The 27,886-nt window shown below is 37.3% G+C and overlaps 1 protein-coding gene across 1 annotated transcript in view; it reads left to right on the forward strand.

The window, feature by feature from the left end:
• Positions 1–27,886, forward strand: part of SLCO5A1 (solute carrier organic anion transporter family member 5A1) — a 147,270-nt gene that overhangs the window by 84,356 nt on the left and 35,028 nt on the right. The window contains 1 exon segment of the mRNA XM_090283591.1: positions 2,646–2,810. Within this exon segment, the coding sequence (XP_090139717.1) occupies positions 2,646–2,810 (165 nt within the window).

Genomic DNA, 27,886 nt, shown 5'->3' on the forward strand with positions numbered 1-27,886 from the left:
ATAGAAAATAATACAGTAATTAAAAAAGAATAATATAAGAATAAACTGTTTTGCATATTTGCCAACTGCAAACCTATTTTTGCCCCACCCTGTATACATGCGTACACACAAATCTATCATCTATCATTGCTTGATTATTATCTATCTATCATCTAGTGAATTCATACAAATACCTCCAGTTTCAATCTTATATCTAACTGTTCCCTTTCAATATTTGTAACTCCCTTCTCTGGCAGTTAAAAACCATTTCCCATTATTCTCAATGTCTACACTTACTTGCTTACTTCCCTGTATGTAGCCCTATCGGCCAAAGACACAACCCTGGATACCTGGCCCCCCACTCCTGCAGAGCATGTAGGCTAAAAGGTAGCCCCAACAAAAGGGAAAGAAGAAGGTAGAAGAAAAAAAGAGTAACTTAAAGTTGGTGAAAGTCTGAATTTTTGCTAAATTCTTAAATAACAGCAGGCTTTTACTTTTTTTTGATGAAAGAGAAGAGAGAGACATCACATGTATTTTTATCTTTGAAATTAGAAAGTTGTTTTACCATACCAAATGGGTGTAAAAGAAAAACTAGTTTTATATAAATAGTATCTTTTAAAATATTCATGTGATACATATGTTATCTTCTTGGATTAAAATAATTTATTTTATATTTTCCCCAGATGTTTCAGATTCAAGTTTGCTATCAATATAACAGCTAAACTTAATATAACAGCTGAATCTTTAAATATTAATATGAAATTTTAACTGTCTAATTTTTAAAGTTTGGATATAACATTTTGATTTGCAGTGCTTATAAGAGAATATAGGGTAATTTTATGTACTTTGATTATATTTTTCCTGGTGTGTTTTATCATGTTAAAAATTAAGTTTGCGTCTTAATTTTTCTTTTAAATGTTCATTTAAACTTTAAGTTATAGAACATGAAAATTAATTTACATTTAAAAATGATATTAATGATAGTTTTACCTTCCTAAGTTTTAAATTCCTGTGAATAGGCTATAAAGTATAGCTTTAAAAACTGTTTTTGCTTAATTTTATGAAATGATTTTATTATGTCATAGTATAACAAAAACTGTGCTGATAACTGAGATGACTATACATGTCAAAAATAATACAGCTTACCTTTTCCATGAAGGTATGTACAGATTATGTGAATGTGAGTTAATCCACATTATAAACATGCAAAAAATATAAAACTATATACACAAAAATTTCTTTTTATTTCTCTTTATCAATCTTACTTTCAATCACAGAATTTCTTAGTGTTATATATATTGAAATGTACACATTTGACTGTATATAAATACATTTTAGGTTTGTTTGATTTTTACTTAAATATATGTAAACATATAGTATATAATATATTAATATATAATACATTAATATTAATATATTAAGATGATATATTATATATTATGCCTTTATATAATATATTAAATATTTATACACACATAAATATATTTCTGCAAAAAATATATATTTTTGCAGCATCTGGCTTTATTCATTAATAAAAATATTTCTTGGAGTTTCTTTTATGCTGGTACATACAGCTTATCTCAGTTTTTTTTTTTTAATCCTCACCTAAGAACATGCTTATTGATTTTAGAGAGGGAGAAGAGAGGGAGAGAGAGAGGGAGAGAACATTGATGTAAAAGAGAAACATCAGTCTGTTGACTCTTGTACAAATCCCATCCAGGAACCAAACCCACAGCCTAGGAATCAAACCCACAATTTTTTGGTTTACAGGATGATGCTCCAACCAACTGAGCCACACCAACTAGGGTTTATTTCAGTTTTAATTAGTGCATAATATTTTATTATATGTGCCATAGTTTAAACACTTCCCATTGATGGGCATTTAGGTATTTTTCCCCCTGAAATTTTGCTGTTATAAACAATGCTGACATGTGAATACTAGCACATACATCTTGAAGCATATGTATGGCAAGTTCTGTGAAACAAATGCCTCCACTCTAGGAATGGACTTCTGTCTTCCTTGAGAGGGAACTGGGTGGGTGCTGAGCCCCCACCTCTGGGCTGTCCTGCTCCTTCAGAGATCTGTTCTCTTTGTTCCAAAGTCCCTGGGAGTGCCTGACCTGGTGGCCTTATCCCATGTGCCCTTTAGCTCTACTATCTCCTGAGGCTGGAAGACTGGATGTCTAATCATGTGCTAGTTCCACTTTGTGGGTGTCAGGGAGGTGGCAACCCAGAAGTCATTTTCTCAGGGAAATGCTAGTTGAGTGAAGTGGAAAGTGTAGGTATATATTGCGTATACTTTACACATTTAGTAGATTTTTGAATGTTAACAAAGAATAACATTGTTTTAATAAATAAAAAATGCAAATAATTTATCTTAAATAGTTTTTGAAACAGGAATCTTAAGTTGGATACTTTTTGTAAGGATATTTGTGTATGGGTATGTTTTGAAAATACTTTATACTACTTGAAAATTAACCATTCCCCAAATCTATTTAATAAAGGGGATACTTTCTAATCAATCATCAGATTTTTTAATTTTTATTCTTTATTCAATATTCTCAAATATTGCTGAATGGCTATTTCCAGTTCATTTCAAAAACAATTCAGTTTTATTTTCCATCCCTTGTTTATAACATTCATTTGTCATTTTTGTCATTTTGTAGACCTACCAAGAGCAGCTGTCAGGATCTTAAGCAACATGACATTCCTTTTTGTGAGTTTGTCATACACAGCTGAGAGTGCCATTGTAACTGCTTTCATTACCTTCATTCCCAAGTTCATCGAGTCCCAGTTTGGTATCCCGGCTTCCAATGCCAGCATCTACACTGGTAAGGCACCGCCGTCAGAGCTTCTGCAAAACATGATCATTTTTGACCACTAAACTAAAATGCAATGAGTGAAGAGAACTACCATTCGTCCTAACACCAAAGTGTTAAGAAAGCCCATTAACAGCTATCTTCCCTGGACTTCCACATTTCAGGAGAAGAAAGTCTTGGAATGTTTTCTCTTTGGTTCAGATTGTGTTACTGTGTGATGATTTTACCAACTGTTTTGGAAAGGGAGAATTTTTCATATTTATGTTTTTATGGTTCTGAGTTAAAAAGAATGAAATAGGCAATAACATTCAAATATAAATCTGCATAAATCCTTTGAGGGGTTGGCATGAGTCTTACAGTTTTAGGTTTTTGAACATTGATCATTTGAAATGTAAATCAGTTCTGTGGTATCAGGATTTTCTTTGCCTAAATGTGAACAGATTTTAATCGAATTATTGGAGATGCTGGGATTTATAAAGGAAATCTATGAATTTTGGTTTAGAAATTATGTCATGAATTTTGTTTTAGAAATTATTTCACGTCTGAAAAAACTGATTTTGGGAGATTTTGATACATGTACCTTAGTGTTCAAATCTTTTCATAGTAACTTGGGCACTCAGAAATGTGGGAACATTAATTTTTAAATATTGAGAGGATTTTCAGTGTATTATATTGTTGCCGGTGGAAATTGGGCTCTTTTATAGGACCGAGAGAAGAGCATTTCACTGACCCCATGCGGGGAGATTGTGGTGTGGCAGGGTTTATTCAAGGGGAAGTAGAAGGGTGACCATGGCCAATCTCCATCTGTCCTGTCATGGAAAAAGGTCCAACCATGTCTGCAGCAAGGCCAAAACAAGGCCAGTTTCCAGAGTGTCTGTGCCATATTAAAGCGTAGTCCAGTCTAGCCCTTCTCATCATCCAGCTAGCTAAGCTGGTGTTCCTGGCAGCAGGCTGTTGCTGTGCTGCCACATCCAGGTTCCTGGAGCCTGTGTTTGGAGTCCATGTGACTGTCAGCCACACGGCTGCTAGGGCTACATGGTTATGGAGAGAGAATGTGGAAGTGCCTGGGTGAGTGTGTGTGTGTATGGAGGGAGAGAGAGAGAGAGAGAGAGAGAGAGAGAGAGAGAGAGAGAGAGAGCGAGCGAGAGCTCTTCTTTGTTCCTTGGGATTATATTATCTCAGGCTTGGGAAGGACCAAGAGCTTTTTCAAAATAACTTCCCAAGCTTTAGTGTGCTTCTGATGGGTCCATCCCCCAGCCAATTGAGCCCTTTCTCAGGTTAGACCAGCTGGCTTCTATGGTCAAGCCCCTTCACCTGCACCATTTTGACTTCTCTTCTGCATGTGCTTACCTTTCCCTGCTCCCGGCAACAATCTGGTGCCAGAGAGGAGAAGGGACAAGTATCAATCCTGGTGGGGCGCTGCTATGATCCCCTGGAGTTTGTGAAGCTGTAGCTTCCTACCTAAGCAAACAGGCTCATGCTCCCCAGCTCATTAGACTCAAGAATGTCAGATTCCTTCCTCCTTTATTAATAATTAGCTAACTACCAACCGTAACGATATCATATGGTATTCTGGATATTTCCTTAATGGTTTCGAAGATGGTCAATGATTGTATCTACCTAGGGCTCACTATATTAAGAAAGTTGATTTGAATGGTTAAGTGGAGAATTGTGATAACTTTTTCCAGTGGCTTTTGTTCTCACTCTTCTCCATGTCCATATCCAAACACAGCAAGCATCAATTATCTGACAATTAACAAGCAAAATTATATTATAGTAGAAAGGAAATGTCGACTTGGAATATTTAGGTAATCACTTCATTTTCTCTTTCACTTTGCACATAAAGACATACATAATTGGGTTGTGGGTCCATGATAGGAAATTTATTTTTTATAAAGAGTATACTGCTGTGGACCATTGTATTAATTGTGTCATAAACATGTTGTTTTTATCTTGTTTAATGTTTTCCTTATATTAAGGTTGACAGGTTAGTTTTGTTGTCAGAAAATCTTAACCTCCCATTTCTAGTTTAATTCTTACACTACACTTTTGTTGAACAACAATTCTTAGACAGGGAAACCAGGAGTTGGCTTGTAGCTATGTTTGAAGCCACATAGCTGTTATATGTAATTTCAAGTATTTCCCAAACTTAAGAGTGTTACTGAGAAGTTTTATAGCCAAATAAATTTGAAACTTGCTGAGTGAAGCAAAGTATCATAGAGTTCTTTGCTGTAGGACTTATAACCTTTAATATGCTAATGTGCATTATGAAACTCCCCAAGGAAGATTCAGAGTACAGTCTTTCTCAAATTTATTTGACCACAAAATCCAATTTTTTAAGAGGCATCTTTATCATGGACAGTGTTCCTTGGGACACACATTGGGAATATTGCTAGTCCATCCTGTGTGTCCTGTTCGAGACCGGCCAAGAGCAGTACTGTCTGGATCTTCCAACTCCCCTCCAGATGTGCCATTTAGCTCTGTTGGGGCTAGGGTACATACAGTGCCAAGCTAGGTAAGAACTGATGCATAATGAACACATATAAACCAGGCCAGCTCTTAATTACTGCAGAGGCAAAGGCTAGATAGACAACCCTTTGTACAAAAATGGAGTAAAGGGTTCAACTTGACCTGGGATATTTGGCTGCAGAATTCACAGTGGTGGGGTCAAGGCAGTAGTCACTGAGTATGGCCCCCGTGGTGAAGAGGGTGCAGGATTGAATAAAATTAACTCATGGAATTTGTTCATCTGTATTCTAACATCAGAAATACAGGAGCAGTGTCACAAAGTACCAATCCTATTCTGCTTTTGTCATTAGCATTTTTGGGGGATCCTTGCCAGTGCAGTTTATGCAATGTTTTGGTAGTCTCCTGTGTTCTGATAAAAGGCTTTCTATTCCCAGCTCACATACTTTTTCCTTCCTTTCCAGATAGATAATAAATAAAAATAGTCAAGAGACATTCAGGTCGATTAAGAATAGAGGGTGGCCTGTCATAGTAAAGTTAAACAAAGACGATAATTTGTTCTAAAATTCAGCTTGATTTTGAATTGTTATCACTGATTCTTTACTCTCTGAGCAGAGATTTGTATTTTTTAAGGCCTAATATAATTTCATCTTTTGTTCTCTGAATCCTTGTCTACACATATAAGTAACACAAAGAATTCATAAATGTATTTGAAGAATTTTAAAAGTTTTAATTTTTTTCTTGAATTTCATTGGTTATGCCTATTTATTTTCAGTTTAATTTCTCATCTGACAATTTTCAAATTAAAGTTTTTTTTTATTAAAAAAATAGTTTGGATAAATATCTTGATCTTTCATAGCAATTTGCCTGTGTTGAGTTATATGGTAGAAATGAAACGCCATACACGATTCAAAAGGCGGGCCTTTGCTCACCTCCTCTCTTGCATAGTCATTGAGCGCCAGCTCTGAGCACTTAGCTTTGTGCGCATGTGTGTGTGTAAAAAGACTCAAATCGGGATCGTGAGTTGCTTACAGATCTAAGAGGAGGGAGAAAGCTTGTGTAATAAGTTTAGAAAAAGCTTTTTTAATGATTTGATAGAAAATTTGGGTTGCAGAGATTATTTTGGCTGGTGGAGTGGTATGTTTGAGTTATGTTTCATGGAGGAAATGCTTTTAACCAAGCTCTTAACGGAAAGTAGAATTTGGCCATTTGGAGTTTGGAGGGAAGGCGTTTCATTCCCTGTAGAGGACCAGCTAGAGCAAAGGCAGAGACAAGGAAGAGTAAGGCTTGTTTTGGCAAAAAAAAAAAAAAAAAAAAAAAGAAAAGGAGAAATTTGTTCCTTAGGAGGAAAACAGAGCGGGTTCTAAAGGCAAACAGTGGGACGGGGTGGGGGACTTACAGGAGGGATGAGGTGAATGCTTTCTGGTATTAGCGGTGAGAGATCTGCTCAAGGGCCTTTGGTGCCACTGGGCTTACATTGTCATCACTTTGGGGCACCTGTGCTCTAGAGGGAGGTGGCAGTACCAGGGCTTGATGAAGGTGTCATTGAAACACCTTAATTGATCGCATCTGTGCAACAGCGGGTCTGTGTTCATGGTACACTTTTTCGTTTGTTGTTTTTCTGCAAAACCTCTTAGGGTCACATTTATTGATTGAAATTAAATATTATGAAGTTGATATTTGGAAAAGCCTGAAATAATCAGCAGAGCCCAGTTGGAGGAGTTAGTCGGAGCAGCTTTGAACTTGCCGCTGCTGGTTCCTAGCTGTGTGACTCTGGGCAGGTCACTTACCTCCCTCAACTTCAGGTAACTCTGAAGTTTATCTGTGTGATGAGCGTAGAATTTCCCCTGTCCTGTGTCAGTGTTGTGAGGATCAGGTGACCCATAATATCAGGTACCTATAATGTATATAGGTACAATATGCATTAGAAAATATAACTTAATCATATATTATTGGAAAGAAAATTATTAATAATGACCAGCAGGGTCCACAGCGTTGTGAATGAAATGAATAAATGCACACAGACTACAAGAATCCTGTGGAGAAGAGGGGACAAAACTGGCCACTTTCTAGAGGAGAAAGCACAGTTTGCCCCTGCCCTAACAGGCTTTTATTAACTCTTTAGGTGGATTACATCCAAGAAAGTTGTGAATCATTGTGCCAATCATTGTCTTATATGATTATTACTTTTATATAACAGAGAAAAGAATGTTACACATGCATGGATGATAAGGATAACTCGTCTAACCACATCCTGTTATTAGAGGCCCTAAGAAACTGTATCAAGGTTACACGCTGAACATCGGTTGTTCTCAGCCCAGGATGAGGGGCTTCTTTAGCAGAAAGCAAGCTTTTTAGCTATTATAGAAATGCAGCCTTGGTTCCCCACGGGAAAACCAGTGTGTGAAGTGGGTCCTGTGTGCCACCACGCTCCCAGTGGTTTTCCAATCTGGGGCTGAGCTACATTTGCCACCACCAAGCACCTTACGCTTGAAGTCATGCAGCTTGAACAGGTCAGAGAATGAAACAGCTGTAATGACAACAATTATAATAAACTGCTGACATTTATTGAGTGTTAGTATGTTAAGTAGAAGACACTAAGCATTTTTATATGGATAACATAATTTACTTCATGTAAGTAATGCATATGCAGTAGGTATTATTGATTATGTCCATTTTCCAGATGAGGAAACAGGGGTCTAGGGACGTTTAAATAACTTGCTTAAGTACATGCAAATAAGAGAGCCAGGAGGCTAAAGTTTGTACTCCTTGGAGTGTGTATATCTCTATGTGATTTTTATTGAAATAATATAATAGACATGCTATTGTCATCACTTGCAGTCAGCTTTAATTCTTTTTTTACTATTTCCAGAGAAATAGTATTCTAAGATTCAACTTCCACCCACTCTACAACAGCCTGGAAGCCATAGTCACAAAACTTGTTTTCAGAGCCCCGTGGTCTTTGAGCATCACCTTTGCTTTCCTGGAATCCTGCCCTCTGGTGTGTGGAATTATGATGTTAGGCGCTAATTTGTCTTTACAAGACAAACAGCCTTGGAAAACTCTATTTTGTTTTTCCTTGGAGTAGAACCAAGATATATATGTCTGTGGTAAAGGGATTAGGTTGAAGCGTGATTTTTTAAAAATTAAGTTAATTTTTATGGTTGTCTAATTAACCAAATATTTGCCATCCATCTTCAACCACTCATTTGGGATGTGGCCGATGAGATGCACGTGGTAGCACCGAGCTCAGATTGCAGCCTTTGGGAGTCACCATGTCTTTAGACACACGAGAGGCGTACACATGTTCGATTGTTTCATTCTTCTGAGGTCATTGACAACTTTTCTATGCCAGCTCTCCAATATTTTGAGTAGTTTTAAAAATCCACTTTTGTACTAATTTTATAAATGTACAGTATATGTAGATTTTTTAAAATATTGAAATCACACTTCTAAATGCAACTAGACTATCGTAGGTATATGGATGTACTTAGCCTTGCTGCCCATTTCCAAGGTCAAGCTCTGATATTTGACTCTGTGAGCCATGCACACATGCAGCATAGTGTGTTTTCGGAGAGAAGGGGCAGGTCCCTCCGATCAGCAGCCTGCAGCAGCTGCTGAGTCGCCTCACTGCTCCACTTTTAAACGATCTTGAGATGACTAGAGACTGTTAGGAAACAAGAGTGACAATTATAGGCTCTTTGTCTTTTGGGAAGAGAGGTATTTATCACACTAAATTACATTTGTTTTTCTTCAATGCTAATTAAAACTTATAGAAGGTGATAGTGGACATTAAGTCAAGATACTCAGATTCTCTGTATTTGTTCATTAACCAATTAATTTAGGACATGTTTGAGTGCCTACCATGTGATGTGGCAAGTTCTTAGCCAGTGCACTGATAGTGGCAGTTAAACAATTGCTTAAGAAAAGTCAGGGGATCCAAAATGACAGTGAGCATACACAATACTATATGACAACAGCATTGAAGTAAGAATGGGTTTTGCAGCCACAGGCTGTCTCTGAAGGGTGTGGTAGGACCCACGCTCTATCAGACCCTGTCTACATGTGCATGAAACACCCAAGAACCAGAGTTCAAAATGGAGCCATGGTTGGAGTTTTTAATATTTTTGTAATACCTTTAATATTAAAAAAAATATTTTTACATTAAAAAAAATATTTTGCTGGTCCCATAGGTTCCTACTCTGTGACCAGCCTCAACATTAGAGCTCCCTAGGGGGTCTTAACAAGACCAGGTGCAAATCGTCATGGTCACTGTCATCAGTTAACAATGATGACAAGCTGGTATGAACCATGCCCGAACTCCTCGAATCTAGTGTTACATAGCAGCACCATTAATCACCACATTTCGCACTGTGACTCGGGATCCGTGTCCTACACATGCCGCAGGAAGCTCAGGCTGACTCGGGACCTGCTGAAGTTACCCCAAGGCTAGGACTTAAGGGGGCCAGCAGCTCTGCCCTTATGCCACTAGCGCCTCCTGTGATTTCAGACTTATCAGTTTTCCTCTCTAGGTCTGTATTCTTATCTAGGAAATAATAATTTGGAATGGAATTAACTTTTCCATGGCTGCATATACCAAATAAACTTATTCTTATAGTCCTCATGGAATTATATTATTTTCTTACGAGGGGACAAGTTATTCCCCTTGTTGTGGTATTTTTAATAATGTTCCATCACCACACCCTTTCGCCATGTCCAGCATCAAGATTATCTGTTTTTCTTTGCCACGGGCAGCCTGATGCAGTCCACAGACATCTTTTTGATTATAGATCTGTTGCCTAACTAAGTGTGTGATTTTAGCCAAGTCACTTAACCACTCTTTCTCAGTTTCTCATTTGTAGAATGTGAGTGACCTCAGGGCTACTGAAAAAAGTTAAATGAGATAATTTTCTCTTACAGCATTTGGTAATAGTAAATGCTCAATAAAAATTAGTCTCCCCTTTTATGTTGTGAGACTGTGTTGCATTTAAATCTCCATTAAAAAGTTTCATTAAGTTTTCTGAATTAAAACGAACTTCTAGTAGTCTAATTTAGAGCGATAATTCACAGGCATTTTGTTAAATTACACCTGTTAAGAGAAGTAATATAGTCAAATAAAATTGTAAGGAGAGGCTATTTTAGTCTTGACCATAGGAACAAAGCAGCAGAAACCTTTGGGGCAGGAGGCAGCCAGGGGATGTTAGGGAGGGGTGTCCACATTGCTGTGCTTCATGACTCTTTCTCTCTCACTCCTTTTCTTTTAAAAAAAATTATTTATTTTTAGAGAGGGGGAAGAGAGGAAAAAAGAAAGGAGAGAAACATCAATGTGTAGTTGTCTCTCGCGTGCCCCCAACTGGGACCCTGGCTTGCAACCCAGGCATGTGCCCTGACTGGGAATCAAACCAGTGACCCTTTGGTTTGCAGGCCAGCTCTCAACCCACTAAACCACACCAGCCAGGCTCGCTCTTCCTTTTAATTGTCCTAAATCAATTCGCCAAATGACCAGACTCATTTTATGTGCAGTTATCCAAAAGAGCATTTTTTTTTGTGATTCTTTCCCTTTTTTACCAATTTTAGAGTAAGAATTTATATTGTAACAAATCTGCATAGGGACTGATAAATTTTTAAAATGTAATGATGATCTAACTCAAGGCTATTTATGTTTTATGTGCTTTAATCCATTGTAGTTATGATTCTTTTTGAGGCTCCAGTTGCCCGTCTTTGGCTACTGGGAGCCCCTTCAAGTTAACACCAATACCTCAGTAGTCTTTGTGGTTTCCAGTACGACAGAAGTGAGTCATTTATTTCAGGTTTCCTGCCCTAGATTTGGGGTCATAGTTCTCAAGAAGCCTGGTTCCTTTTAGAGGAAATGGTATTTGGAGATCACCATCTGAACACTAGGGGTACTCATTGCTGCAGGGTTGTCATTGTTTCTAGGACTTTTGTTAATGAACAGAGAAAAACAGATCTTGAGGTTATACTGATATTTCTGCTTCAAATTTAAGATGACAGGCTATTACTTCTTTGATATTTATTATTTCTCTTTGCTCCAATGCTGAAAATCTTTTTTTCCTAATGACTTTAACAAAATTATTTTACAAGTGTGTATATATGTATGTATATAACAGTGTCAAATCAACTATCAGTACTATTACTAACTATGAAATATGAAGTGCAGTTTTAGACTTGTTTATGGTTCTTTTTTTCCCCAATGGCTATCTTTTATGAATATGCAAAATACTGTGACCTAAACTTACTTGAAAAAATTCTTTGTTTGGGTTATGCCTGCCACCTGATATGATGTAGAATTTATTTGCTTTAATGTATTTTCAGTTTTTAGGAATTACTTTATTTTCATATATTTTTAATAGTTTAATCTTTATTGTATTTTTTTCTCATTACCATTTATCCCCCTTAAACCCTCTTCCACATACACTCACACCCCACCCCTTGCAGTCAACACGCTGTTGTCTGTGTCCATAAGTTCTCTTTCTTTTTTGCTCAATCCCTCCACCCCCAACCCCCACTCCCACCGCCAGAGCTGTCTGTCATCCTGCTCTTTATAAGTCTGTCTCTATTTTGCTTGTTAGTTCAGTTCATTAGATTCCACATGTGAGTGAAATCATATGCTATTTGTCTTTCTCTTACTGGCTAATTTCACTTTGCATAATGTTCTCCAGTCCACCCATGCTGTTGCAAAGGCTACAATTCTCTTCTTTTATATGGCTAAGTAGTATTCCATTGTGTAAATGTCCCATAGCTGTTTTATCCACTCATCTACTGCTGGACACTTGGGCTGCTTCCAGATCTTGGCTATTGTAAATAACGCTGCAGTGAACACAGGAGTGCACATATTTTTTTTGAATTAGTGTTTTGGGTTTCTTCGTATGTATTTTTATATTTTCAGTTAATTTGTTTTTTACATTATGTAAGGCATTTATATGATTTGAGAGTCAAAACTATAAAGCAAAAGACATTCAAATAGGCCTTGCTTCTATCCCACTTTCCTCCGATTCTCTTTCTTCTATAGGTAGCATTTTATTAGTTTATTTCTCTTTTGTTTCTTTTTGATTATGTGAAGGGCCAAGGGATTATTTCCTCTGAACTGAAGGAGGCTTGGAGATTTAATATAAATGATAAACGTGCAGTTGCTTTAAGAGTAACACATAATACGTGTAAGTGATTTTAGCTGAATCAGTGTTGAGCTAAGGTTAAATCTTTGCATCTCTGATTTATGTATTCTTAATGTTTACTTTTCAACTTCAAGTATGTCTATTCTTCACAACTCTCATGGGGAAGGAGACATTTTAAGTGTTATAATTTAATATATTTGAAATACAGTGTAGTGAAGTGTCAGTTGACCAAATTTCTCAATTAAATGAAATGGAAACGTGTTTGTTTCATATTTGATGATTAGTAGCACAGTCCTTACATCTGGGATTTGTTTTGCATGTGCACACATGTGTGCAGGCACACGCACAGAGAAAAAGAAAGTCAAGTATCACTTATAAGGGATTCTCAGGTTCAGAGGACATTCAGCCCAGTTTTCTCCCAATTTCTACATTCATATTCATTGCCTTTTTTTTTTTTCACCACAGTCCAACAAACATATGACATACAAAGGCTTCAAGTATTGACCTTTTTTTTTTTTTTAATCATTCTCTAACTGTGTTACTCTATTATTCTTTTCTTCTATTGCATTTTACCACATTTTTGGTTTGTTTATCACCTGCCTCTTATTTTAGTATGTAAAGTACTTGAGGAAAGAAAATTTTAATTACTACTGTGGTGTCAGAGTGTTCCTTAAATATTCAGTGAATGACTGGCATGAAGTAGATAATATGACACTGAAAATATAATGAGATTAAAATACTTGAGTTGGTATCATTATTTGGAGAGACACTTTTTAAAAAATTTTATGTATGTATGTATTTATTTATTTATTTTTAGAGAGAGGGTAAAGGAGAAAGAGAGGGAGAGAAACATCACTGTGTGGTTGCCTCTCACTCATGCCCCCAACTGGGGAACTGGTGTGCAACCTGATCATGTGCCCTGACTGGGAATCAAACCAGTGACACTTGGTTCACAGGCCAATGCTCAATCCACTGAGCCACAGCAGCCAGGAATGTCATTGCCTTTTGATGATCATTGATGTTCAGAATGGTCCAGAGGCTCTTGAGAGCCTTAGTCATAAAAAATACTGTATTGTGTTCACAGAGCAGGATTCATTTCTGTATAAAAGTTGAGCTGAGAAAGATTAGAGAGCTTTCCAAAAGGAGTCAAACCCTGGGGAAAGAAGTGTCAGGAGAAGAGTGAGAGCATTTCTGCTACAAAGCGCATCATGTGCTTGGTTCAACCAGCATCCAGGGGACACCCAGTAGAGTTGATGAATGAAGGAACATAAACATTTATCTTTCCAACCCTCGGTTTTATCTTGGGAATGAGGGATTGAATTAAATATCCTCTCACCAAAGATCAACTAACAGACATCCCACCCTCCACCTCCCCTTGCTAACCCTGAAAATCCTTTGATTTTTGTGAGCAACTTCTTGTGGGCATTGAAGTTAGTCATTGTCTTACCATTTCACTTTAGACAGATATATGTAATGCCTTTTCCTGGCATCTTAAATTTCATATATATATAGATTCATTTTCTCCTTTGATGCGTGTGATGGAATGAGGTTAACTTGTTCCACTTTTTGCTTTTTTTGGAGGGACTATCAAGGAGCAAGGTAGCTTGATGATTAAATTTCTCCTTTGAGAATCCAGAAAGTTTTTACTGAGCATGATTTCATTTTAGCAGGTCCATAAGTAAGTAAGGTGATCCCTTCCTGCTTTGCAGTGAGCCAGCATTTTATAAGAGAAATGTTATAGATTTTAGAGTCAGAAGCTCTGGATTCAAGAGCTGCCTCTGCCATTTCTCTGCTATGTAACCTTGGGTGAGTTAACTAATTTCTCTTGCCTCAGTTTTACTGGCTATAAGATGGTGTGAAGTTTTAAAAAGTTAAAAATTAGTTATTAAGTGTCAAGAGCAACATAATAAAATTAATCAGTAATGACAATGATCCTGCTTTCCTCTCTAGTCATCGAATATTTTGTCCTCTATCATAGGACAGGAGAATCAGGATTATTATTGAAAGAGATGAGAGAAGGAGGAAAATAGGGGATGGAGTATATTGTTATCCCAGTTTTAGAGATAGGTAAGTAAAGGTATAGACACTACTTGAAGGATCTGTGGCCTCTCGGGTAGTGGCATACTGGGTCGAGAGACAAACTGTTGTGACTCCCAGCTCATGCCACCATCTGTCATTTCCTCAGAGATACTTTCTGTTAACTCATGAATATCACATCCAGAGCTAATGAATATCTTGGCTCTGAAGTATGGTCAGGATATGGTTATTGCCACACGGGCAGGAAGTACCTTATTCTTTTCAACTAAATAATGAAACATGTGCTTAGACATTTTCAGAAGTTAATGTCCTTTTGTAACCTGAACCATCTCACAGTGGACCACAGAAGATTTGCTTTGCTGCCAGGCTCAAATTCCCATTGTGGCCAGAAGGAAGAACATTTGGATTTGTTACTGTTAGACTGATTGGATTTCAGGCTAATAGTTATTTTTTTCAAGTCTTTGTATTGAAAGTTTTCCCATATCTTTCTTTGCAATAAAGGTGAATATAATTTATGTTGGTTTTCTAATTAAAGTAAATATTTAAAAACATTCTAGGTGCATACTTCTCTTACCTATCCAAAGAACAACTTGTATATAATTGTTTTATATAGAGTAGTTCAATATTATTTTGTACCATCTTTTAGAAATTTGTTCAAATATCTTCCATATAAATAAATAACAAATCCTTTTAGAAATGGAATTGAGCTTGGTGGAATCATTCAGTAATAACGCAGAGTAGGACAGCTGTGTAAATGTCCATATTCTTTGGTCAGGTTTTCTAACTGAACATCTGTATTCATGAAATTACAAGTTTTTCTTTGTTCCTATGTCAGCCTTGCTCTCAGAGATGGTTATTTACATAATCAATGGATTGGTATTATAGTTACAAGACACAGATATTTTATATATGTACATCAGCAAACTGTTAACTGTACTTAAACTTTTTGTTTACTTGAATAGAGTCATTGACATGAACTTTGCTGAGCAAAGCATTCTGCACATTAATTAAAGATTTTTAGAGAGAATTTAAAAAATGTTTAGGAGAACAGCTTTGTAAGTTGACTCAAGTGTTGTGAGAACATCAGGTGCATTTTCAGTGCTGACAACTAATAATAGATGGCTTATTTGGGTTTAGATCAGATTTCCAAGAATCTCAGAACAAGGTATCAGTAGAAATCTTGTGCTAATATAAACTGTCTGCCCGGTGGAGAATTTTGCTCTATCCTGTGCACTCCCAGCTCATCTAGGGTCATAACCTAGGGATACGGTGTACATTCCCTGAACTCATTGAGCGACTCCCGAGTGCCTACCAGTTAGCAGACTACTCTGATAGGCATTATGGTGCATATGAAGATAAATGAAAGAGTTTTGATAGAGGAAATAGAAAAGAACAAATAGTGGACTGGCTTCATATTATGGAGAGCTTTGAGTCCCTTGTGGAGGAATTTTAGGATCAACCAGTGATTAATATAAAATATGGACACTAATTTTTTAGAAGAAGAGCTTCTGTAATAGTCCTGTTAATTTCGATGGTATTATTATTTTCTGTAATACTTTTTAATTGAATAGATATTTATATACAGTGATATTTTTAGTGACTTGGTGTTTGCTGCTGTTTCTGAGAAGCATTCTGAAATTACCCTAAACTATTGAGTGCCTATTCTTTTTTGGGGAGAAAACATCGAAGAAAGAGATGATATACTTCTTGTCAGTTACCTTTACTGTTGGTTCATAATCCTGTTTATGTGTTTTTTAAAATACCAACCTTCCATTTCAAATCCTTTTTTATTTTTTTAGAAATGTAAGGAATAAATAAAATATTGGCTATCAGAAATACTAACCTTTTTATGTGTACCTATACACATTTACACATACCCCATGTTAACAAATTTCTGCCTTTTTGTGCAGTAGGTTTGAGTTTGTTTTACAAAACAGTGTACCTAATTGAAAGAGTTAAGTAGGAGTTAAGAGACTAGGTTTCAGCTTTAGAAGCAACAATGGATTTGGAATTCAGGTAGCGGATTTCTGGTCTCAGACCGGAAAGAACTCTGAGTTGGAAATCGTTGTGTCCTGGTGCTCTGTTAGCTTGGTGATATCATTCATGTGTCTTATTTTCCTTAATGCTTAATTTTATGGAAAATGTGCATAATTAGTAATCCATTTCATGGGATAAAGATTTAGTGTAAGAGCTTTAAGACTTGTCATGATGATTACATTGTCATTTCATTTTCTCAAAATCTGTTTCCTTATCTGTATAAGCAGACAAATACTTGTTCATAGAGCTGCTTTACCTGCTCAATTAAATAATTGATACAAATGTGCTTTGAAAAAACTATAACGGTTTATTTCTCTCATATGATGTTAGGTCATTGCTGCTAATTTTGGTTCAAGTTGAAGTCAGCTTGCTCAAAGGAATTTTGAGGATTTTTCTGCTGTTTTACATAGAAAATTAGTCTAAAACACTTCCCATGCTGAAATAAATAGAATTTGGAAGAATGAACTATAAAGCAAGTTTCTATAAATAAAAAATATTTTTCCTTTTACTTTTAGAATAAAACTGAACATTCATTCCTGGGGAACAGAAGTGGCTTAAATGGTTGGAAAAAAAAATAACACAAGGAAAATAACAAACCTTTGTAATTTAAACAAGTGTTTATGGGAGTATTAGCCTTGTATAAATGTAGAAAAAGCATTGAATTTAGATTCAGAACACTTAGAGTCTAGGGCTCGATTCTGACTAGCCATTGTTAGCATATGGCTAACAAGCCATTGATCCATGTTGTCGCCCATCTTTTCAGAGCCTTGTTAAAAAATTTTTTTTATTAATTTATTTTCAGAGAGAGGGGATCAGAGGGAGAAAGAGAGGGAGAGAAACATCGATATAAGAGAAATACATTGATTGTTTGCCTCTCGTATGTGCCCATCCAGGGATCAAACCTGCAACCCAGGCATGTGCCCTGACTGGGAATCAAACTGGCGACCTTTCACTTTGCAGGATGATGCCCAGTGAACTGAGCCACACTGGTCAGGGGAGCCTCTTCTCTCTCTTTTTTTTTTTTTTGCCAATTATAAAACGAAGGAGTTGAAGAGATGATCTGAGCTCCTGTGTTAATTTATGATTATTTTTTTGAGAATATTAGAGACTCAAAGTAACAGAGGCTTAAGCAAAATAGGTGATTCTTCCCAAAAAAATCTGGAATAAGGCAGCACAGGACTGCTTCTTCTCCATCATGGACTCTTGTCCTCATGGTCCAAAGGAGAGGTCCAGCAGATTCCATGGATCTTTTGCGTTCCAAGCATCAGGATGATAGAAGGAAGAGAGACATGAATGGCTGTACTACTTTTGCTTACATCACTTTGGTCAGAACTTACCAGATGGACACATCTAGTTGCAAGGAAGTGTGGGAAATGTAGTCTGTATTCCAGGTGGCCATAAGCCAAGTTAGTACTCTAAAATAGGGGTGTTGGGCCAAATTTAGCCTGCTGCTTATTGTTGCAAATCAAATTTTATTTTATTGAAACACAGTCATGCCCATTTTTTTTATACACCTCCATGACTACTTTAGCTACAATAATAGTTGTAACAGGCACTGTTTGGCCCACAAAGTGGAAAAGACTTCGATCTGGCCCTTTATTAAAACAAACAAAAACAACAACAACAAAAAAATAACTTGCCCTCTCCTGCTGTAGAAGACAGAAGGATAGTTTTCAGGGGCAGGTAACAATCTCTGCCACAGAACTCTTCCAGATTCTGATTCTAGGATAATAAACAAATAAATTATCCAAACTATTTCTTATGATAGAGGAATAACTATTCCTGTTAATGTTAATAAACACTAAAACACATGTTAGTAAACACTAAACCACAAAGTTCTTTCTTGCTCAAACAGGCTAAAACTTGAGTTGTGCCTGTCAAATTGCTTTTTTATTCTGTCCATTTCCCCATCTCACGTGGTTGTTTTTGGTTCCGGCCCAGTTGTCTAAGACATCAGCTACTTCTCTCCAACTACATTTTTTTGACACTTGTCTTCATTTTGGTGACAATAAAAATGTGAGGAGGTGCAAGGATAGCTTTGATCCTGGTGAAGTGCCCCTAATGTAACATCAGGGGTTGACTGAACTGGTGACCATCAGCTGGGAGAGGGGCCTCTGACTGTTGGTTGGAAGGTACAGTGCACTGACCTCTGCTACACTGTGCTTGTTTCCTTTGATCGTTCACATGTCATTGGGGGTGAACTTTAAAATATTTATTGCTTTTTTATTATGCTTTTAGCTTTTCAAGATATATGATTATCTTCCAAAAAGAAGTTTTATTGGAAGATATATGATTTTATTATTCAAAACGAAGAATAGAGACAATCTGAACAATAAGGGGAGGAGACTACTGGTGTTTTGTTGAGAGATTCAGAGACAGATCAGTTGGTGTAGCCTGTTACTATTACATTAGGAAGGCGCACAGGAACCATGTCACATGTTTTTCTTCTAATGCTTTTTACCCAATGGCTACTTTTTATAAGGTTGATAAATTAATGGATTTCTGAAGCCTAATTTCTCATCAACAGTTATTTTGGTGTGCTCCAAAGCTGCTCAGACCATTGGTTTACTAGAGTATTTTTTTGTTCATAAAACTTGAGTTGTGCCTGTCAAATTGTGGATTTTATTATCTAGTGGAATTATGCGTGTCTTTTGGAAAAAGACAACATGTTCGGATAAAAAGTGCAATATGTAGCATACTGGTTGAGAATTCCATTCCAGCTGTCACTGTCTTCCCCAAAGTTCTTATATTTTTTGGATAAGCTATCTCATTCAGAGAGCAAGGAAGGCTGTTAATTAACTTAATTTTCTTCTAGTTCTCAAATGTTCTTTAATAGTCTTGGCTCTCAGTAAACTCACTTTAGTGGGTAGAGGAGAACAGTGCGTAAATGGGGGTCATTTATTCCCTGTGCATGCTTTACTACCTTTTCTCCAACTTCTTGCTCAAATGGCCATTTATCATTGAGACCTAACCCAGTGTCCCTCATTTAAAAATGCCACGCCTCTCCCAGAACGCCTGATTTTCCTTGCTGGGTTGAAGATTTTTCTCTGTAGTGCTTTTCACTTTCTAACATTCAGTACAATTTGCTTAGTTATTGGTTTATTTATTGTCTGTTTTTCCCCACAGTAGATTGTACACTCAAGATGGATGGGATTTTTTGCCAGCTTTTTAACCATGGATCTCCAGAGTCTAGTAAAGGACCCAACACATAGAACACATAGTAGATGCTCAATAAATGCTTTCTGCTAACTTAAATATACGTTTACAAACTATATCTTTTTATAATTTTTCTGAAAGTCATGCTTAACACCTTTGTAAAAAACACAAAATGAACTTTAGCTCAACTGCTATTGAGATGATTGAAGGTTAAAAACAGAATGTAACAAAGGGCATCTACAGAAAGCCCACAGCTGACATCACACCTGCTGTTAAAAGACTGGATGCCTTCCTCCTAAATCAGGAAAAGTGGAAATTGCCACTTCCATGCACCATTGCAGTGGAGATTCCAGCCAGGGCAGTTAGGCAAGAGGATGACATAAAAGGTGTTCATATTGGATAGTAAGATATAAAACTATCTCTATTCACAGATTATGTGATATTTTATAGAGAAGATCCTAAGGAATCCACTAACAATTATTAGAACCAGTGAGTTCAGTGAGGTTGTGAGATACAAGATTAATATCTAAAAATCAATTGTATTTCTATACACTAGCAATGAACAATTAAAAATGAAATAAAGGAAATAATTCCATTTATACTAGCATGAAAGAATAAAATACCTAGAACTAAATTTAATGAAAGAAATGCAAAACTTATATCCTGAAAACCACAAAATACTTTAAAAATGAAAGAAAACTTAAATAAATAGAAAGATATCTCATGCTCATGAATTGAAACATGTAATGTTATTAAGATGGCTGTACTCTCCAGACAGAGTAAACACAATCCCCATCAAAATTTCAACTAGACTCTTTGTAGAAATTGACCAGCTGAGCCTAAAATTTATGGAGAAATGCAAGAGACCCACAATAGCCAAAACAATCTTGACAAAGAACAAAGTTGAAAGACCTAGACTTCTTGATTTCAAACTTAACAAAAAGCAGCAGTAATCAAACCTGTGTCATCCTTAAAATAGACATAAACATCAGTGGAATAGAATTGAGACTTTAAAAATAAACCCATATATCTATGGTCAACTGATTTTTGACAAGAATACCAAGACTATTCAATGAGGAAAGAATAGTTGTTTCAAAAAATGGTTCTGGGACAACTGGGTAGCTCCAAGCAAAAGAATGAGGTTGGAATTCACATCATATATAAAAATTTACTCAAAATGGATCAAAGACCTTAATGTAAGAGCTACAATTATAATACTCTTAGAAATAAATATAGGCATAAATCTTTGTGACCTTGGATTAGACAATGCAAACAATGAAAAAATAGGCAAACTGGATTTCTTCAAAATTAAAAACTGTAGCACATCAAAGATTACCATCAAAAAAGTAAAACAAACAAACAAACAAAAATCCCAAAAACCACAGTATGGGAGAAAATATTTGCAACACATAAATCTGATAAGGGACTTGCATCTCAAATATATAAAGAATGCTTACAACTCAATAATAAAAGGACAAATAGCCATTTAAAAAATGGACAAAGGATCTGAATAGACAGTTTTCTAAAGAAGATATGCAATGATCACATGAAAAGATGCTCCACCTCATTAGTTACCAAGGAAATGCAAATCAAAACCACAATGAGATATCACTTCACACCCTCATGGATGACTATAATTAGATATTATCTGACAGTTACAATGGCTGGTAAAGACCTGGGAAGTTGGAACCCTCACCCTCTGCTGGTAGGAATGTCAAATGGTGCAGCTGCTTTGGAAAACAGTTTAGCTCTTCCTTAAACATAGAGTTGCCATATGATCCGGAAATTTCATTTCTAGGAGTATATCCAAGAGAAATGAAAATTTATATCTACATAAAACTTGTACATGCATGTTCATAGCAACATTATTAGTAATAGCCCAAAATAGAACCAATCCAAACGTCCATAAACTGATGAATGGATAAATATAGTATATCAGTATAATGGATTATTATTTGGCCATGAATAGAAATAAAGTATCAATACATGCTACAGCATGGATGAACCTTGAAAACATTATGCTAAGTGACAGAAGCCAGGCAGAGGTATTGTATGACTCCATTTATATAGAATGTCTAGAATAGGCAAATCTATAAAGACTAAAAATAGATTAGTAGTTGTCTCAGGCTGAGGGAGAGAGTTGGGAGCAAATGGGTGTGATACCTAATGGATACAGGTTTTTTTGAGGGGGGCGGTGATGAAAATGTTCTAAAAATGATTGTGGTGATGGTTGCATATCTCTGATATACTAAAAAACATCAAATTGTGCATTTATGTAAGTAGGTGACTTGTATGGTCTGTGAATCACAGCTCAATGAAGCTGTCAATAAAAAAAAGAAACACAGCACATTCTATCAATGGGCTGACTATGTTTTTTTTTTTTTTCAGATTTAATGTGTTTTATTGATTAAAATATTACATTTGTGCCAATTTCCCTTCCCTCTGCTCCCCTCCACCCGGTGGCCCCCCTCCCTCCAGTTGTCCCCCCCTTTTAGATTATGTCCATTAGTTGTGCATACAGTTCCTCCCAACCTCTCTCCGTCTATTCCATTCCCTCCTACCATGATCCCCAATTCCTATATCATCTCCCTCCCTCTCCCCACTCCCCCTCCCTGTTGACCTCCCCCCAATATGCTTCCCGTACCCACAGTTCCTTTTCCACTCTTGTTGCCTGTTTAGTTTGCCTTTGTTTCATCTCCCTAGCTTCTGTTTTTTAAACCAGTCCCTTTAACATCTCATATAACAGTGGTTTGGATCTAATGAACTCTTTCAGTTTTATTTTTGTCCTGGAAACACTTTCTCTGTCCTTCTATTCTGAATGACAGTTTCGCTGGATAGAGTATTCGTGGTTGTAGGTTTTGGATTTTCATTACTTTGAATATTTCTTGCCAGTCCCTTCTTGCCTGTAGGGTCTCCCTTGAGAAGTCAGCTGATAGTCTAATTGGGACCCCTTTGTACATAATTCTTTTCTTCTCTCTTGCTGCTTTTAAGATTCTCTCTTTATCTTTAATTTTTGACATTTTGATTATAATGTGTCTTGGAGTGGTTCTCCCTGGGTCCAGTCTCTTGGGAACTCTCCTTGCTTCCTGGACCTGCAAGTCTATTCCCTTCCCCAAGTCTGGGAAGTTCTCCTTTATTATATTTTCACTCAATTTTTCAAGTTCTAGTTCATCTTCCTCACTCTCTGGCAAACCAATGATTCTTATGTTGGGCCTTTTATAGCTGTCCCAGAGGTTTCTGATCCTCTCATTGTTGCTTCCCATTTCCTCTCTCTGCATTGGTTGACTGCTTGTTCCTTCTCCATATTCCAGTTTGTTGAAATGAACTCTGGATTTTTTTCCCTCACCATCTGTCTCGTATGTGGTTTTGTTCCTTTCGTTATGAATGTTTTTCGCTTCTTTCTTATCTTTTTCCTGCTCTTTTGTGAATTCTGTAAGCCACCTGATAACAATGGCCCAGAACTGAGCCTCTGACAGGTTTCTTATCTGTTCATCTGTCAGGTTCTCTATCTGTTGTCTGGTGAGCTGTGCCACCGGGATTTCTATAGTTGTCTGCCTCATTTTGACAGATGCGTTTTGTTTTCTTGGGCCAGCTGTAGGGTGCAGTGCCTGTGTACGCGTCACAATTCAGCGACCGGCGCCTGTCTGCGACCTATTTCGCAGCCCTGTGGTGCTTTCTTTGGGGGCGGGGGTCCAAGATGGATTCACACAGTTATTCAGCTAGGAGACTGGGATCTGTCCTCCCGCCCCCCTGGGCCTCACTGTTCAAGGCGATGCGGTGGCCGCTCTCCCCAGCGCTGGGGTCGCGCACCGCCAGGGGCTTGACCGCCGCCGGGACTCCTCGCCGCCCGCCGCTCCGGGTGCGACCGCAAACAGCACTGCCCTCTCTAACTCTTACCTGCCCAAATGGCACCGCTGGTTTATAACTTCATATGTTGGGCTTCCGTGTAGTTTTATTTTCTGGAATTTCTAGTTATCCTTTGTTTTGAAGTAGTTGTATTCCTCTCTAGTTGTAGAGGGAGACCTAGCGCGTCCGTCTAAGCCTCCATCTTGGCCGGAAGTCCTGACTATGTTTATTAAGTGGTTGCTCTGGCCCTGCCTATAAACTTGGCATAATTAACATGCTTTTTAATGAGGAAAATTTCCACCCAGCCTTTATGGGACAATGATAGTCTAACAAGCACAGTTTAGGTGTGTCAAAATTTCCCCCCCAATCAATAGAGTTTTAAAAATCTGCTTAGTTCTCGCAGGGTGAGGATAGCTTTTTCAGGCTTTTGAGGCTCAGCTATTAGCGGGTGCAATGATGCTGTCTCAATGGGAGATAGGAAAGTTCTGAGAGCTGCTGGATTTGGACAACAATGGAAAGGGGAGACATTGAAAACTGCTGACAGAAAATGGATCTCGCCCGAAGGGCCTCCGAAGAGGGTTTTGCACTTGGCACTGGTCCACCTCGGTAGGCCTTGCCTCTGTGAACTGAAACCAAGTGCTGTAACTCAATACCAAGGTCTTCATTTGCAGCTTATTTTGGTCCCTCAAAAAGGTAATGAGCTCCTGTTATTCGCCAGTAAAATGTTTTCAGCAGGAGGCTTTCCCTCTGTCCTTTTGCAGTAACTTGTTTAAAGCTTTTGCTATTTCACCTTGTTACCCAGAACCAGTGAAAAATGGAAGTAAATGCTCTGATTTTGCATTTCATCATTTCGAGTTGTTTGTGCCCTCTGTGGTTTTAGTGCCCAGAAGAAGAAAACTCTTTTAGGTTTCTAAGCTGTAAAAGATGAAATAGTAATTTGAGTTGATTTTTGAATCCCTTGTATGACACACTTGACATTTGCTTTTCTGTATTATTTTAGCCAGAGCTCTGCAGAAACCTGGAATGAAAAGTGTGGTTGTTTTCTCTGTTGAATGTACCTTTTAATACATTTCCTTCGGTGATCCTGAGACCTTGACACCTGAGGTTGGGGTTCTCAGATTTCTCTCCCACTGCACAGTGTCTCCCTGTGTTGGCAGAGTTGAAGCAAGTGTTATTCTGGTGAATGAGACCCATTTGCCCAAGTAGCAATTAAATATGAGCTTCAGATTGCTATCTCCATGCTGACGTGAGGGAAGCTAAGATTTGCAGAAGTGTGTAATTCCTTTGAAAGTCTCGATTGGTAATTTCAGTAAGGCCATGCTAGAAATTTCACAGCATTCTCTGTTGTTAGCTGCAGGTGGTCCCATCTGAGCCACACTGTGGCTGTCATAGGGTACTTAACAGAGGAAGCTGTGGCTGGAGAGGTTCTCTTCTGGCTTTTTGTCTTCTATCTGAAACTAGAGAGGACACAACTTGAGACAGGCTGTCTACTGCAGCCTGGTGTGAGGCCAGCTACCCCAGCTCATCTGCCTCCAGAAAATGCCTAAAGCACCTCCCTGAAAATTCTTCCTCTGGGCCCGTAGCCTTCTCTTCGGGTCCTGGAAGCTTTGATTGTGGAATATGCTACTCAGTTCAGCACACACCTGCTGTCTCTCCTAATCTAGTCAATCATTCTCTACTTTGCTATTCCTCCTTTGCAATTTGACATAGTGTTATATTGTGAAATAATATGGACTTCAAGATCTAGTCTGTTCTCTGTCTTAAAACAGTTACTGAATTACTAAAAAGTTACCATAAATTAATTCTAATGATACCACTTTTTCATTGTTTGTGAAGGGATTTCTGAGATTTTTCACAAGGTGAGTATTGATATATATGAACGAGAAAAAGATATATTGTGCTTTTGTGATACTTTGTGGGTTTATGTATTGTTAGTGAAAATGTGTACTCACTATGTTGTCTATTCCCAGACCATTTAAAATTTTCTTGCTTCAAGGTTTGAATTTTTTAACATCTCTTTTTTATTCCCTGCTGACAGTAATAGATATTTCCTACAAGAAAATGTTTTCAAGGGAAAGTGGAAGATTAACAGAGTAAAGTAATTTACTCTGGTGATAGAAAAACATTGATTTGGTATCATAAGATCAGAAGCCTAGTCTTTGGAAAAGTGAAATAAGCCTGAGTTCATTGCCCCCACTCCGTCACTCCTTCAGTTTCCTCATCTGTGATGTGGAAAGAATGCTAGGTTTCTCCCAGTCTAAGACATCATTCATTGTGAGATGCACCATGATTTTGAATGATGATGAGAGAAAAATGCTTCTAACTAGATTGTGGCACAGAGCTGAGATACTGTTGATTGTAGGACACATTCTAATTTCAGAGCAACTCAAAGCCCTTACATGTTTGAGAATTAAATGAGGTATTATACGCAGAGTAGATATTACACTACCTGGTATATCCTCAACATCAATGTGTGTGTGTGTGTGTGTGTGTGTAGAGAAAGAGATGGGAGGAAAGAGGGAGAGAGGGAGAAGAATATGAATACATAGGAACAGCAGTAAGAATGAATGGTAACTTCCTTCTTTTCCAGGTGCTCATCCTCTTATCCCCTCCCTTTCCCTCCCTATGCCTTAACCATCTTCTTTAAGGAGGCAGCAGAACCTGAAAGTCATAGCAGCTTACAGTGATCTTTCTTACTGATTCATAGTTTATGTTTTTAAGGCATCTATTTTCAACTTCGGGTGTAGAATACACAGAAAGGGTCAGTGAGTTTAGAGAAAAGGTTGTGAGGACATCTAAGATTCTGAGTCTATGTGAACTCAATCCACCACAGGACATTCTGCATCATTGTGATTTCACAACAGAAGAGGTGTCAGAAGACTACAGACATCACATATTTTGCCACATTTAGTGGAATGGCAGTTAAACTTCTAATAATGTTCAAGTTTGAATTTTGATAACAGATTTTTCAGGCATCAGTGTAGCTATTCAGAGTCTGCCAGTTTTATACTGATTTTAACATGTTTTCACCCCAAATTATATCTTAGATTTCCTATTTGTAAAACAAGATATAAGTGAGCAGAGAAATTGATGTCATTTGGAGATTTTATGTAGTAAATTATAAATAACAAAATCAGTACATTCAGCCATACATTTACCACGTCCTGGTAAGTGCTAGGAAGGTATGAAGGATAAAGACAACCTCCTTACTGTGTACTGGAACCTTAAGGCTAACAGGAAAGACAGAGAAGTAAACACACTAATGGTGGCAGACCTCCCGACGAGGGTCAGCACTGTGCACCATGAGAGCACACTGTTGTTTTTCTTAATAATAGTAACAGCTACAGCACAGTTGATGTTCCTGAACTTAAAACAGTCTTTTTTGTTTGTTTCCCCTTTCTTCTCACCTTTCTCCATGAAACATTCTTAATAATGCGTGAGTCACCTAATTTTCTTCACCTCTCCTTCAGTCCAAGATTTCTTGTGCTCCAAATCATGTATTAAGCTTAGGTATATTTTATGTGTCTATGGAGGTAGGTAATGTCTATACATTGACAAAAATTGGCATGAAGAGGAAAAATTCCTCCATTAGCTTTAATATTTGGTAATTTACTGAATATCATTTTTCTTAAAGACCTTTCAACTCCATGCAACCACACTTTATAAGGGCATGCAATATTGTGACCCCAAGTAAAAACTTCAAAATTGAATAGTGCGTGACATAAGAGAACAGAGTTAAGACTACTGACATATCAATTTGCTTTGATACATGAGAAGATGAAAGATTTCTGACTGGTAAGAAGACTTTTTAAGATTTAATGCAGAAATGAGTTATTTAGATTCATATATATACACACAGTAGCTAAATAGCTAACAGGTTTATGTGTTTAAGACTTACAAGGTAAATATCATACAAAAGTTTACATATTAAAGAACATAGAGGTTAATGTTAGACCATTAATCATAGCTTAAATTCAATTCTGTAGATTAAATAGCATAGAGACATTTGCCTAATTATAATTCCAATATAGTTCTTTGTGCAAATGTTAAACTCATAATATTAGGCAGATACTGCTGATGTTCATACTCTTTATGATGATGATGATGATTGCTCAGACACTGTTTTAAGCGCTTCATATGTCTTAACTTGTGTAATCCTAATAACCCTATGAGAAAGATAATATTCTTACCCATACTTTACAGGTGAGAAAATGATAGGCCTAGGAGCATTCAGAAACATGCATCTTGTAGGTGGCAGAGCTGAGTTTCAAACTCAGGGAATCTGTCTACACTGCCCATACTCTTACCTCGATTTATCTCTTAGATACTTGGAGTTGCATTGACTCCTTTCCTCTACCAGTTAGTTTAGGTGGGTCCTGGGCTTGCTCCACGTGTTCCCATTTTTCTTGGTCC

This window comes from Furipterus horrens, unplaced genomic scaffold (genome assembly GCF_987537825.1).
Source record: "Furipterus horrens unplaced genomic scaffold, mFurHor1.1.pri manual_scaffold_7, whole genome shotgun sequence".
Classification (NCBI taxonomy): domain Eukaryota; kingdom Metazoa; phylum Chordata; class Mammalia; order Chiroptera; family Furipteridae; genus Furipterus; species Furipterus horrens.